At 34.7% G+C, this 14,810-nt stretch overlaps 2 protein-coding genes across 2 annotated transcripts; one reads left to right on the top strand and one right to left on the bottom strand.

Moving 5' to 3' along the window:
- Positions 1 to 1,874: 1,874 nt before the first annotated feature.
- Positions 1,875 to 3,857, bottom strand: LOC120776869 (pickpocket protein 19). Its single transcript, XM_040107964.1, has 7 exons — positions 3,697 to 3,857; positions 3,088 to 3,619; positions 2,937 to 3,026; positions 2,651 to 2,800; positions 2,259 to 2,575; positions 2,094 to 2,197; positions 1,875 to 2,023 (listed from the first exon to the last, which is right to left on the bottom strand). Exons 1-7 carry the CDS (start codon positions 3,855 to 3,857, stop codon positions 1,875 to 1,877), a joined length of 1,503 nt encoding a protein of 500 aa, XP_039963898.1.
- A 9,523-nt stretch (positions 3,858 to 13,380) lies between these two features.
- Positions 13,381 to 13,921, top strand: LOC120782886 (general odorant-binding protein 99a). The gene is made up of 2 exons (XM_040115435.1): positions 13,381 to 13,437; positions 13,503 to 13,921. Exons 1-2 carry the CDS (start codon positions 13,399 to 13,401, stop codon positions 13,908 to 13,910), a joined length of 447 nt encoding a protein of 148 aa, XP_039971369.1. The 5' UTR covers positions 13,381 to 13,398; the 3' UTR covers positions 13,911 to 13,921.
- The last annotated feature ends 889 nt before the right edge of the window (positions 13,922 to 14,810 follow it).

Below are 14,810 nucleotides of genomic sequence, written 5' to 3'. Positions count from 1 at the left end.
AGAGGCTTACTAGAGCTGTGTCATCCGCGAAAGTGAATGTTAATGCGTTAATAACTGTTGGAATGTCTGCTGTATACTCGTATATTATGTACAGATTTGGACCTAGCATTCTACTCTGAGGTACATCAGCCTTTATTGCTCGTTCTTCTGATATGAAGTTTGCTACTTTAAATGTAAATTTGGAGGAAAGGAGTCATCTTTGATAGTAACACTTTTTCAAATATTTTAGAAACACAGTGTAAGCGACTTATTGGTCTGTAGGAAGACGGAAGTCTTTCCCAGGCCTATCTATCATAATGATCTGCGAAATTGAATAGTCCCCGAAACCAATAATTGCATTAAAGAGCAAGGAGAGCACCGCTATAGCAATATTTGGTAACCTGACACCTTTTTCCGGTTGAGCTCTTTTATGATACTAGTAATTTCAGAATTAGAAAAGTCCTAATGGACAAAGTTGAAACTTAAAGTTGTTCTTTGGGTAATTAGATCGAGATACATTTTCTAGGTGATTTGCAAAGCAAATTGGTGGCTACTACTGGTTGCTTAAAAGATTTTTGGGTTTTCCAAAGGAAGTTTCTTTATATAATTTTCAGTGTTGTGTTCTTCCTCGCGTTTAAGAGCTTATTTAATTTAAGCGGTTACTAAACACTAATAATTATTTTGAAGTGGCATTTGGCACAGATGTCACTGATAGTCCATAACTACTTAAAAAAAATTGTCCTTGAATGGCTTTTCGCGCGAAATTTAAATTAAGGAATCTGACTATTTTTTGCCCACATATAACATATGTATGCTCATGATATTATCACCGATTTTCACTCTTTTATCTTTTCTGAAACAAGTTAAATAATTGTAGAAACAGAAAATTATTATCTATCAAATATTTAAATTAATATAGTAATATGTATACATACACATACACAGCTACTTAACGTGATTAACATTGGATTCGGTGGCCACTAATTACAGGTATATTACAGTTATCTCTATTCGGCTTGTACTGAATATATCTTATCTAAAATGTTCGATAGTAATGAAATAATAATCGAAAGAAACGGAAAAATTTTTATACACATATACATAAATACTTTTTTCAAAAATTGCATAGTTCTGTAGCATATTTTTCTGGGGACAAATCGAGTACAATGAAACAAATTGCAAAGCCGAATTAAGGGGGCATTCTCATGTTATCACTTCGAAAAATCGATTTTTTACATATGTTCTTCGACTCATTTATAGTTATCGTTCCTACCAGAATTGTTTATTTTCGAAAATATTTTCATATTTTTTAAACGATTTTTAACGAAAAAATTTTTTTTTTGGACATTTCAAAATACAAATAAAAATATATTAAAAAATTGAAATGAATGAATTTTGTTGTCGCATAAAACAAAATTTCCTACAAAGTGGTAAAATGTATGCGTTCACATGAGAGTACCCCCTTAAGATAACGACATATTCTGCGCTGACGTTATTTTAGCAGTTATTTTTGTGAAGAGTTATCACCATTTCTACTCATCAGTGGTCACCTAAAACATTTTAGTTAGAATTGCCTTAGGTATTATACACAAAAAAATATTTTTAAAAAATTTATTTTTAAATTTTTTTTAATTTTAATTTTAAATTATTTTATTTAAATTTTTAAAAATTGATTTTTTTTGTATTTAATAATTTAAAAATTTGTTTTTCTTATTAATTTTATAAAACTTGATTACCAAAACACAAGCGTCATCACTTTTCACATTTATTTGTTAGCAAGTCCAGAAACCCTCCTTAAAAGTACAATCTCTTTGATTACCAAATAATCACAACACTCTCCTGTGGTAAGCAAAGCTTTTACATTCCACATTAGTTGCTGCCGATATTCTTATATTTCAGTGTACTAACGAAAGACCGATGCGCTTGAAATAATTATATAAGCCGATAATTCTCCGCTTCCAACGGCCGCAAGAACGCTTAAAGTACTCGATTAAGCTCATAGCCGAAATACCGAGAAATAGACCAGCGATGCCGCCATAGGAAACTGTAATTATATTGGTAAAATAATGAGATTTAAAATTTTGAACAAATCACTTCTGAATTCTGATACTCACCAAGCAAATCCACCCAAGTGGCGACCAATACGGAGCGATAGGAAAAGAAAGTCGCTTGCTGATAAAATATTTGAAACTCACTCAAGTTAGCATTTAGTTCGTCACTACAAATTAAGGCAATTAACAAAAATAGTTTAAGCAACATTTTTAACTATATAGTATTACCCCCAAGGATCGAGGTAAAGCGCTGCATTATATTTTATGTAGTCACAGTTGTGATAGCAGGAGCAATTCAAGCCGCTTTTATACAAAGCCTCCTCGTAGTGATTTTTGCTCGCATAATACTCAATGAAATCTTCTAAGTTGTTTAAACAGCCGACATTTGCGAGGTTGCAAAATTGGGTTGTATTCTTGAGTGCCTCGTTGGCGCTTTTACTAGTGGGTGATGTTGCAACGGTACAATTGCACTTGGCGCGGATATATTTTAAGCGGCATTTGCGCATGCAAGATCCTTCTGTAATGCCCTTCTTTCTCATTTCACTCTACAATAAGCAGTGATTTTGAGACACAGCGTTGTATTTTTCTAAATTTCGATCTGCCATAAAAAGTAAACTTACGGTAAAATAGCAGCGTCGTAACATTGGAAGGAGAGAGGCTATTTCCGGGTCAGATGTAAAGCGTATTGGGTTGACCACGATTATTGTACGTTTGGCCTCAAGAAATGTAGCTCCGATATCCGGCTCCGTACTGGGTTCATGAACAACTAGCTGCCAAACAATTATTTTTTTTTTACAAATTCTAACTAACTTTTACTAGAAACATTATATTTATTATTATATAAACTCCATACTCGAAGTCTGTCGTAAGTTCTTAAGTTTGAGATTAATTAAAACGAACACTCACTGCAAATTTATCCTTTTCCATATTCCGAATATAGACCTTCAAACCATTGCCAGGACCAACGCCAAAAGATGTTCTTAGTGAGCTCTCATTCTTCTTGAGGAATTAATCAGTTGTATACAAATCACAAAAACTAAGAAAATAAATTAGTTACCTTTTTATGCAGCATATTGAAAGAGAAGCAGTAACCTCCATAAATCGGCGTGTATCGAAAAATGTCACAACACGGCAACTCTACGCTCTGCCAAACACATTTCTCGAACAACTTTTCACAATTATAGGAAAGCATTTTTTGAATATCACTCCAAGTGTAGTTAGAACCTTCAGACTTCCAACCATATTCATCATCCTCAGATAATGCTACATTTTCTTGAATCCTACTAAGATTTCGAAAATCGTCCAGTTGTTGAGCATAAATTAGCTTGCGAATTTGCCGATCAAATTTCGCTTCAAATAATGCAGAATAATTATTACCCAATAACTTTATTTTCATTTCCGGTATTTTGGTCCAATTGATGCCGATCAGTGGGCAAATAGAAATAGCGGGAAACGGTATTTCGCCAATGTGCAGATCGGTGTGTTCGACAACAGTTTGCACATAATTGTTAATGAAACGCTTCGAGACTTTCAAGCTCACATAAGTTGTGATCAGAACAACGACGAAGATGGTTAAGAAGCGGATTATTCTGCGGGAGATTAGAAATATATTCATACCATCCTTTAATACCTTCCACTTAATCCAAAAAAAACACTTTGCTGTTACCTTGTAAAATATACGCACTTCATTTTCGAACCTGCCCTTTCATCATCGATCGCTACTCGTTCTGTTTTAATTTTACCTTCCGTGTCACTTGTTTTATAATTGGAATTTCTGTGTTCCGTGTTATTTGCTTTATTCGCGGTTTTAACGCCGTGGTGTGCCATCATTGAACCCTCGTTAAAATATGATTGGCGCAATTATAGATTTGGAGAGACTACCGTGCGATTAGCTAACTAATTAGTTTTATCTCAAAAGCTCCTAGTACAACAAATTACAATGGCAAATCTAATTATCGGGAAACAAAATCACAATCAGTTATAATTAACTGAATACAAACTGATAAAATATACAAAGTAATATGTTATGTTATGTAATTGATAAGTATGAGAGTTGCCACGTATACATATTTTATTCCATTAATAAAATTTCGACTCGTTTAGATGAAAGGTACGTTGACTTATTGTAAGTAGATTGCATTCCAGTTAGACTACAATATTTGGAACAAGCTTGACTGTCTATCTGAAAGTTTCGAAAGTAGGTTTGTTGTATCTTAGAATCGATTAAGTTTGTGAGAATTGTAAATATGAGTGAACTAAAATTTATATTAAATTTAATGTTTTGAGAGGGTTTATCTGTTTTCAAAATATTAGCAACTCTGCATTTATTTGACCAAATTCAAATGCAATCATCTAGTCCAATTAAGTCATCTCTGTTATTTCTTCTCTTTTTCTAACGCCAAAAACAGTCTGCGCTTTTTCTTCATTATGTACGCAGGTCATTTTTTATATTTCGAGAATTGGCAATCTTAGCGTTGCATTCTGTTACCACAACAAACGTTTTACTTACGAGTGCTCTTTGTGCTACTGACAGTTACTTAAAATATTCATCTCGGCCAAAAATTTTATTAAATGATGCCTCATCCACCGTGTAGGACTGACTTGCCAACGAATGACTTTGTTTGCCGTAAATAAGAAATATACTAAGATTCTCGATACCTGAAAAATCGTTTCATGCGTTAATCAAGATGATTAAATCTGTGATTAGTTACTTTGCTGTGCCCATCATACCAATAGTCATGGTTGCTACAACATCAGTGTATTTAGTAGGCGGTCTTGCTTAACCATTCGGATGATTCTATCGAAATTCGTGAAGAGTTATTCGGTAGGTTAAATATATGATGATTAATCGTTTATGTAGACTTTTAACAACATTCGAAAGCGAATAAAGCAAAGATAAATCCGAGAAAGATATAGGGTTGTTACTGAAATGCAAAGTCGTGGCATTAACCCCTTGGCAGCGTCGCAGTGGGATATTAAGGGATTTGAAGCAGCACCAAGTTGGACTATTATTATTTTTCTGTGTCTGAAAATTGTAACCATTCGCTCGAACCAATTTTGTTATATTTATATTCCTGCGACCAGTTGCTACAGAGTATTATAGTTTTGTACACCTAACGGTTGTACGTATCACCTAAAACTAATCGCGATAGATATAGGATTATATATAATATATAAATGATCAGGATGACGAGAAAAGTTGAAATCCGGTTGACTGTCTGTCTGTCCGTGCGTCCGTCTGTCCGAGCAAGCTGTAACTTGAGTAAAAATTGAGAAATATTGATGAAACTTGGTAGACAGGTTCCCTAGTACAAAAAAAATTCGAGTTCGTAGTTGGGCGGAATCGAACCACTGCCACGCCCACAAATCGCCATAGCACAGTTTTAAATTTCACTTGTTTTTTTACTTTCCAGTACACAAATCAATAAGCAATTAATATAATGGGATTAAACTTTGCAGGAATAATGCCTTTGGTGTATGCCACCTTATGAGCAAACATTTTTCAAATCCAAGCATAACTGTTCAAGATTCTAGCTACCCAATATGTGGACCCCAATACCTATAGTTGACTTTTAATCGAAAATGTCGGTCAATGTGTGATATATATGACTGGATCTAAGGGATAATTCTCTGAGAATGGCATGTCTGCATGTCCAAAATGGCTTGGATAAGATCAATACTTCCCTTGGCACCCATATAATTAATATAAAGATTTTCGAACTTCTGGACGACTTTGTACCGCATATATCGGCTAATATGTTATTTATCCCAATGAAAAAAAGAAAGCGTGTTGTACTCATAACAGTGTATCTTTGACTCTTGACCTAGTCCCCATATAAAATATATGTATGTATATCTGGATTTTGGAACAACTGAATAACTTTACTCCATACGATTGGTAATTGTATTTAAGGAACCTTGATGAAACCTTGGGGCATTTATCAGCCTGTGGCCTTTAATTGCATGTACTATTGTCAAAAAATAGATGAAATCGGCACAATTCCACATCTGTATCTCCTATATATACAATAGGGTATTTTAAAAAAATTTTTTGAATTTTTTTTCAACTCTTACCCCCTCAAATGTTAAAGCCAGGCGCTGTAGCTTAACTCTAAGGGGTTGCTATTTTTTTTTTTAGGTTCCCATATATTTTACATAGGAATTTTCGTTTTTTCATTCAAACTAAAATTTCACCAACTAATTTTCGTTTCTCAAAAATTACCATCGCATATTCAGTAAGCTCACTTTTCAAATTCAAGTTTGATTATCTCAATTAGGCGATTAAACATAGTGATTTGAAATTTGGAATGATTTCAATAAAAATAAAAACAGTCTCTGAAAATAATAATTTTTACGCTGGAATTTTCCTAACTTTGGCAAGTTGCAAGAGTATGAAATGTTACACCCGAACATAGCCCTTTCTTACCTGCTTGTTTTAAATTTCATTCTGCTGCAACTTGTTCGTTTGTATTTTAGTTTCTCTTTCTAATTATCCTTCCATTTTGATGTCTTCCGGTTATGCTTGTTTTGATTGTGTAACTACATACATACTAGCTGCTGCTACTACAAAACAGAAGGTAACGTACATACCCGCATGATTTGCTATAGAATTTGTGGTATACAGCGTGTATTTATGCATGCTTGTGTGTTGGCCGATTACAGTGTAGTTGTGGTTATTGCTGTTTATCAATTGTTGTTTAGTTATTAGTGGATGTTATTGCGAGGTATCGTATAAGTACATTTAATCAAGCGCCTGTGTGTATGCTTTAACTTGTGAACAACAGCGGTTTTAATAGCGATCACTGCAGCTCAACTTGTTACGTTTATTTAATACAAATTTCGCTAACACAAATTTCGCGGAAATTTATATATATTTTCGCGTCTCTTTTACCTCATTTACAGCATTAGTATTCATTTTTCGAGCATTATGCTTCGTGATTATTCACCTGTTTGTTTCAAATCAACACTGCGTTTGTGGTAATTCTAGCCACAAGTTTTTCAGTAGTTATCAATATTTGCAACTGTTGCGACATTTGAATTTTAATTCGTAGTTTAATTGTTTTTGTTTTTGCAGTACCATTTTAATTATGTTGGCTTTTAGCCTTTCTATCACAAGTAGACATCCCTCGCGAGGACGTTCGAATGATTTTGCTGCATATTTTGGGTACGAGACGCGTTCTTGCTCGACTCGCCCCGATAATGCTGTTTTCTTTCTTAAAAGAATACCGTAAATAGGTCTCTTTAAACAAATTTGATCGTGCGAATTCCGATCCCACATTCATGGAGAGCATTATAATTGCCGATGAGACATGGACTTATGAGTTTGACATGCAAATAAGTCAACAATCATCGGAATGGCACCGTTTTCAGTCAATCGAGGAGATAAAGCAAAGTTCGTTGAAGGAACTGAAGGCCATCCCACAAAGTGCTTATGAAAAGTGTTTCGAGTGCTTTGAAGACGACTTATTTTCGGAGATACAGCCGATTTTGTGACGTGGCGTCCGTGTTCACTAGAATTGTCTCCTAAACTTTCTCAAAACTGACTTTCTCGGAACGACACCCACGATTTCTCAGGTTCTACTGGATGGATTTACTTGAAATTTTTATAAAGTCTTCTTTATAGATTTCTTAAAAAATTCGAGATAGTCAGAAAAAGTAGTCCAAAACAAATTTTTTTTTTCAGGCAGTCGCCATTTTGTGAAAAAAAATTGTTCCCACTTTTCCGTAGTTCCGGCCATTGCGACATTATTCTAGATTAATAATTTTTTTTTTTTTTTGGTTTCAGATAACTAGGAGGGTTGAAATCATGGTCACATGGAAATTTTTAGAGTCTCCCCACTTCGTCAGCTCTTAATTTTTGATTTTTTTTACTTTTTTTAGTTTTTAATTTTTTTCTGAACTCTTCTAAAATTAACAAATAACTAATAAGAAAATGGATACTAAAAATATTAATTGCCTTTTTTTACGACACTTTAAAAATTACCTGAAATTCATACTTCTAGACCAGAATACCCCCTTAACAGTATCTACCAACTAGTTTTATATAAATTCTGTAATTGTTCAGAATTTTCTGCGATCAAAAAGAAAATTACACAACAAAATATTTCTGACAAAACTTTCAAGCATTTCAAGCTTGGCAGCAACATCCTTTCGCTTCATACTTGATTCCAAAGAAAATTGTTTGCTCATCTTTCAAAATCTTAAGTTCCTCAGTCGCATAGCTTATATTTGTAACACGTCTTTTGCTCTTGAGATTTCCGCTTCAGAGATGCCACGAACTGACACTTTACCTGCACGTCAAGAAGTAAGTGGCAAGCTTGCCGGAGTGAAAGTGCAAGCGTGCATGCTTTGCGAAAAGCTGTCAGTGAAAGTTCAACAAGATTTCGCTTGATGTAAATTTTCACATTTCGATTTGCTCCTTCACTTGGTTGCTGCATTAGTTGCGCTTGCCGCTGGTGTAGGTGAATGTGGAAGAATGTAGAGAAACTGTAGCAACTATACGATATGCTCCCACATTTCGTGGCGGCAACATGTGTTGCATACTGCAAGTTGGGACCACACATTAAAATGCAGATGAAGCGCAAAACTTTTTCGAAAATGCGAAATTTCAAATGAAGTACAGTTGCATAATGCAACAGTTCGCATGTGCGTGAAGAAGCCTGTTTGTGTGAGTGTGTGCGCTTGGGGAATATGCAGGAGATACGGAAACCAAAACTCATGAGGAACTCGAAGGAAACGTTGAAAATATATATGTATGTTGTTTGAAGTTTTTTTTAAGTACATATATTAGGGGTGTCCATTGTAGTAAGTTAGTTTTACTAATTCATCATTTTTGAAATTTCATCTAAACAAATATATACTGATATATTTACTTCTCTTCACAAATTTGTGCGTAATATAAGATTACATTGATTTTTATAGTAAGAAAGCTCCAACAGAGAAGACCCCAAAAAGTATTTTCAGAATATAGATCGGATCAACATTCACCTAAAATGCAAAACAACGTATCATCAAAAATTAATAAATATTAAGCTTTATATTTCTTGCGATTCACTAGAGCTATAACCAACATATATCCATTTTATAACCATTGAATAACCATTTTATAACCAATACTCAAATTTTGTTTCAATTTGAGTGGGGTCTATTATGTCGTTTTTCCTTCACCTGTAAACTTATGAAAAGTGATGTTCCGTTTTTTTTTTTTGCATTTTAGGTGACAAAATATTCTTACGACTCAAGAGATATCCATATACTCCTTTGCTGAAGATGCATCAGACCATCCTAAAAAAAGTCTGCTCTCCGTGAAACAGTTCGACACAATTATTTTCTTGGTATGCATCTCAAATTTAAACTTTTTTATTTCGAATTTTGGACTCATATAAGTACATACATAGCGGCCCCAAACACTTTACAACACCTCAACTTACCCACAATAAGTCAATATTTAATGATGATGTTTGTTAAATTCCGCCAAAAATTCATTCCGCATAATAGATTTAAGCTTAAGGTCATGCGTTTTGCCTTGTCGCATTGCCTTTCTCTCTTACTCTTTATCTCTCTCTTCCTCCTGTATTTGCAGGAAATACTTTTTATAACTGAAATGTCAATGAACCGTAATCAACCAATCTAATCTGAAACTTTTCAAATACATGGCAAACAAAGTTATTGTGAGACGAGTAAGGAAGAGCTAAATTCGGATAGAAAGAAATTTGAAATTCTCTAATAATAATCTAGGAATACATATATTGAAATATTTCGTAAAATATATTTAAATCGGTTTTGGCGAATAATTTAACTAAAATTATTTGTTTAGGTTAAAAATATCACCAAAGACCACCGATGCCACGCCCATAATACAATAAAAATTTTATTCGTTCCGTACTTGCAAATTTACTTTTAGGCTTTTATTTTCACTGTATATAGCAGATAATGTTCTAAAATACTAATAATTTATTTGTCCTTGCCAGAAGCTACTTATGTTACGGAGCAACTCTGCTTATCAAGTAATCTGTAATCCAAGCGAGCATTAAATTGAATCAAAGAAATCTTATCAGTACTACTTTCACATACTTTCTATGACATAACCCGAAACTCTTCAAACTCAATTAACCAAAAATAAATGAAAATTGTTTGTCTCTGTCTACTCTCATCACTGAAAATTTCGACGCATTCGAAGCGGAAACCGAAGCAAACAAGACAATAGTCAATATCCACATGTCTGCACAATACTTGTATATGACATGGTGTATGCTACAAATGCGTGCAACTGACACAAAGACTGGCTATAGAGAATGCGTTTCAAAGATCTAAACGATACGAAAGCAGATTGAAAAGAGAAATGAAAAAATCACAGCAGATAAATAAACGCATAAAAACTGATGTTATAGAACTCGTTGCAGGTGCGATGATGTCCCTTCACCTGTTCGATGTTTATTTTCAATGGCAACGACATGACGAGCACACACACACCTATACATAAGGAAGCAATTGTGTATGGGTACATATATGAACTTGCCAAGACGTGGCATGCAGGGAGCATGTCGCCGCAGGTAAATAAATTGGTGGTTAGATTATAATTTAGCTCAAAAAAGTGAAATACTCAAAAGGTGAAACAAAAACAAATGCACAGAATAAAAATAAAAAAGTATTGGGTTCCTTTTTTATAACTATGGGTACGAAAATAACATAAGAGACAGACTAAATATAATTTCGGTTGCATTCTGAAGTGAGCCTTTTTTATTTTGGAGTTAAAAGAGCTCATGAAAATATTAGTTTGAAGAAATATATTTAAAAAAAACAACAAACTATTTAAATTTACAAAAATTTATAATGCGACATAATTTTCAATTATTTTTTTAAGAAATAATTTCGAAACAAAAATGCATTCTAAATTTATTAAATTTTTTTTTTTAATTTTATTATTATTATATATTATTAAATTAAATTGTTTCAAAATTGATTTTCCTTCACCAACTTCAAACCATATTCACTATTGATTCTATTTTAATGCCCGCCACTGTATATTTTTACGGTGCATTGACTTGGAAAGATAGGACGCGTAAGCCAGGTGAGGCCATGGAATATGGCTGATGTGATAAGGAAGTATTATAACAGAAATAATCGATTCTCAACGCATTTCAAGTGAATTGAACCGAAAGAATGGGTAAAAAAAACTATTATTAGCAAAAAAAGTTATCTTGCGTAAAAGGATATATAAATATATGCGTAAGAGTGCGTAGGAGTTTACGTAAATACGTCAAGCATATATACATATTTATATGTAATTAAAGCAGAGGATTTAAATGATTTGCAAAGTTCCAGAAGAAAGTGTGTTATGTCTCTCAGCTTGCCATACATACTAATCGATCAAAATCAAGTTCTTGTAAAGATATTTTGAAAGGTATTCAAGCTTCTTTTTTGTTATTTTTTTTTTTTTGAAAAGGACTTATTTAATCAAAAATATGCATTTAAAAAAATTTAATTTACTTTAATAACCCATCCTTATTCCATCCTAATTTTTTATACACTAAGTTTATCCTTCATCATTTTGACCAGGACTTATTATAAAACGCTTTAAAAAATTTCGTGAGAAAAAACGAAACTAAAATGGACTTTATTATTTTCTTTATTTAATTTTTAAACAAGAAGTAACGAGATTCAATATATTTTTATTTGGCACTATATGAAACATCAGAACAAAGCAACTAAGAAAAACTTTTTTCAAACAAACCTAAAATCGCGCGGCGTGGTTTTGACGAAGGATGACAGGGCAGGGGAAAACAACAACTTATTTTAAAATAATTTTGGATTCCTTTGATCCCACAGCCTATCACCAGATGGACTTCTGAGAAAAGGTATCTGGCAATCAGAAGGATTCTTCTGTTTAAAATTAGCTCAAATCCAAAAACAACTTCAGAGTGGCTTTAAAAATCGAGATTATTATATGTTATTCCTTTCTTGTTACCTGACAAATATATGTATATAAGAAGGTTGATCTATATGATATGTTTCACCATTTCGAAAAAACTTTCTTCACCTTCACAGTCGAGGAAACACGTTTAAAGTTTGGAGTTTTTTTTTTTGGAACTGTGCGCTGATATCTTCGAATCTATTTGGCGGATCAACTTAAATGTTTCAAAAATGTCTTCATTTTATATAACAGGTGATTCAAGTAGAGGAACTTTTTTCAATAGCCTTTTTACTATTCACTACGCCATCACCCATCTTGAGACCTAACATTCATTTATAGATAATATTCGAAGCTTGTGCAAGAACTGAAGCCTCTCGACCTTCCCAAGCGACATCGCTGCGCTCTATGAACTCTTGACAAGTTCCAAGAATATCAGATGTTTTCGAGGCAAATTTTTTTCAGCGATGATGCCAATTTCTGGTTCAGTGGGTAGCAAAATTACCGCATTTTGAACGAAGAGCAAACCGTAGAGATTCAAGAGCTGTCATATCCATGTTTCTTCAATATTTGGTGCCTGAAATTGAAACTCGTGATCTCGACGACATTTGGCTTCAACAAGACGGCGCAACTTCCCACACATCGCATCAATCAAAGGATTTATTGAGAGCACACCACGGTAAGCAGAAGTATATGCGGACAACCCCGCTTCGATTCAGGTGTATCATTCGCCAGTTGCCAGTCCAAATGCTCGTACGAGTCATGGAAAATTGAACTCAACGGATGCACCCTCTGGGACGTAGCCACGGCCAATAATTAAAAGAGATAATCTTCAAAAAATAAATGCCAAAAAATATTCTTTCGAATAATAATAAACATTCCCCATTAAGTTTGAAGTTTCTGTGTTGTTTTGTTATTATACCCATACCTATTATAATATCTCGTACTCAACATACTTATGTAAGCAAAAACGTCGTTGAACTTCAATTTGCTGGCTGGATTATCCAAAAACTTGGCTTTCAATTCATTATGTTAGTGCTTTCGCTTACTTAGCTGTCTGCCTAAACTATGCACGCTGCTGACTAAAGTCCAAAACTACACATTAAATTAAAAAATTGGAAGGTCCATGAACCTTTATACATATTTTCAAATATATGTATATACAACACATACATATGTAAGTGAAGAACAGAAAAGAGATTACCGATAAGCAAGGCTTCACTCTTTTGGATCGAAAACGAATATTTTATGTATTAGAGATGCTACAAGAGCAGGTAAGTACCAAAAACACACAGGCAATGAAATGCAATCAATTTATAGCCACCCTTTGTTCGTTTAATTCAACCAACCCAATCGGGTATAAAAGAACGTCGAGCAAAGGAGAAATTATTCAGTGTTCTACAGCAAGTGAAGAGTGTTAGACAGTTTAAAAATTACTTCAAAATTTACTAAATACAAATGAAGACCGCCATCGCACTCTGTTTATTACTTGCTGTGGTAGGTGCCAGCTGAATTTTATATTTTTATTGAATAAGGATTAAATTTAATAAATTTTTCTTCAGACTTCAGCCGAATATGTCGTGAAAAACGAGGAGAACTTGCAGCAATTTCGCCGCGAATGCGCCACCGAACTGAAAGTGCCCGCAGAACACATAGAACAATTTCGCAAATGGCAATTCCCCAATGACTCCGTCACACAGTGCTATTTGAAATGTGTTTTTGAAAAATTCGGTCTGTTCGATGCTGAGACTGGTTTCAACGTTGAGCACATTCATCAGCAGCTGCAGGGTGCCGAAGTGGCGCCACCTGGCGATGCCGACCATGATGACGTCGTTCACGACAAGATCGCCGCCTGTGTCGACACTAATGAACAGGGTTCGAACGCCTGTGAGTGGGCTTATCGTGGTGGCGTTTGCTTCATTAAGGAGAACCTGCAATTAGTAAAGCACAGCGTTAAGCCACAAGCTTAAATTATTATTATCTGGAGACTGATTTATTTTACATTTAATAAATAAATTTAAAAAATAGTTTTAAACTTCTCAGACATAAAACAATTATCTTAAAATCCTTCGAGTATTTTATGGTGGCTGCATGAGTCTGCATGTCGGGTGCAATGCCCACTTGTCCGACGGCAGCACTTGAAGTCATGCTTGAGCTCTGCACCGTTTCTTCTAGTGATCGTTCAGGTAGCCAAGCACACACTGCTACAAATGACAGCAGAAGGATGTGGCAGAGGTGAAATAATCTCGTCCCAGCGGTTGAAATGGTTAAGTGGTACTATAAGATCAATCGATACACTGACGGCTTGAAAGCGTCGGAGGGAATCGGTGCACGGGTCGCAGGGCCACGTACCAAACTCTCCATACCTATGGGAAGTAATGGGTTTCCGGTCACAAAGATATAGCCGGGAACGAAATGGCTGTTGAGTTCGTCCCCTCCGCAGCATCTACTGAAATGGTAGGACTTGAACATTTCACTGGGGCGGGTTCCCATACAATAAAGGAGCTGCTCCGCAACGAAGAAGGACTAAGCAGAAAGAAGTATTGACAACAACTACCAAGTTTTATAACCTCTTTAGGTTAAATTATGCAATCAACCTCCCTAGATATAAATATAGACTACTTTTGACATTTTACACTGGCCATTTACACAACATGGGCCTAGATTCTTGCGTAAATTGCCAGTTCTGCGACAGGAAGCCTGAAACACCAGAACTCCTGCTAATTGACTGCACAGCAGTCTGCAGACGCCGGTCAAAGGCTCTTGGATTCATGTTTCCAAATAGAAATCACATCACTTCACTAGCACCCAGTAAAATATTGGACTTTATCAATATGCTGGGGCAAGGTGACTTAAGGTCGTGATGCATT

This window comes from Bactrocera tryoni, chromosome 1 (assembly GCF_016617805.1).
Source record: "Bactrocera tryoni isolate S06 chromosome 1, CSIRO_BtryS06_freeze2, whole genome shotgun sequence".
Taxonomy (NCBI): Eukaryota; Metazoa; Arthropoda; class Insecta; order Diptera; family Tephritidae; genus Bactrocera; species Bactrocera tryoni.
Note: the sequence above shows the minus strand (reverse complement) of the source record. Positions and strands in the feature narration are given on the sequence as shown.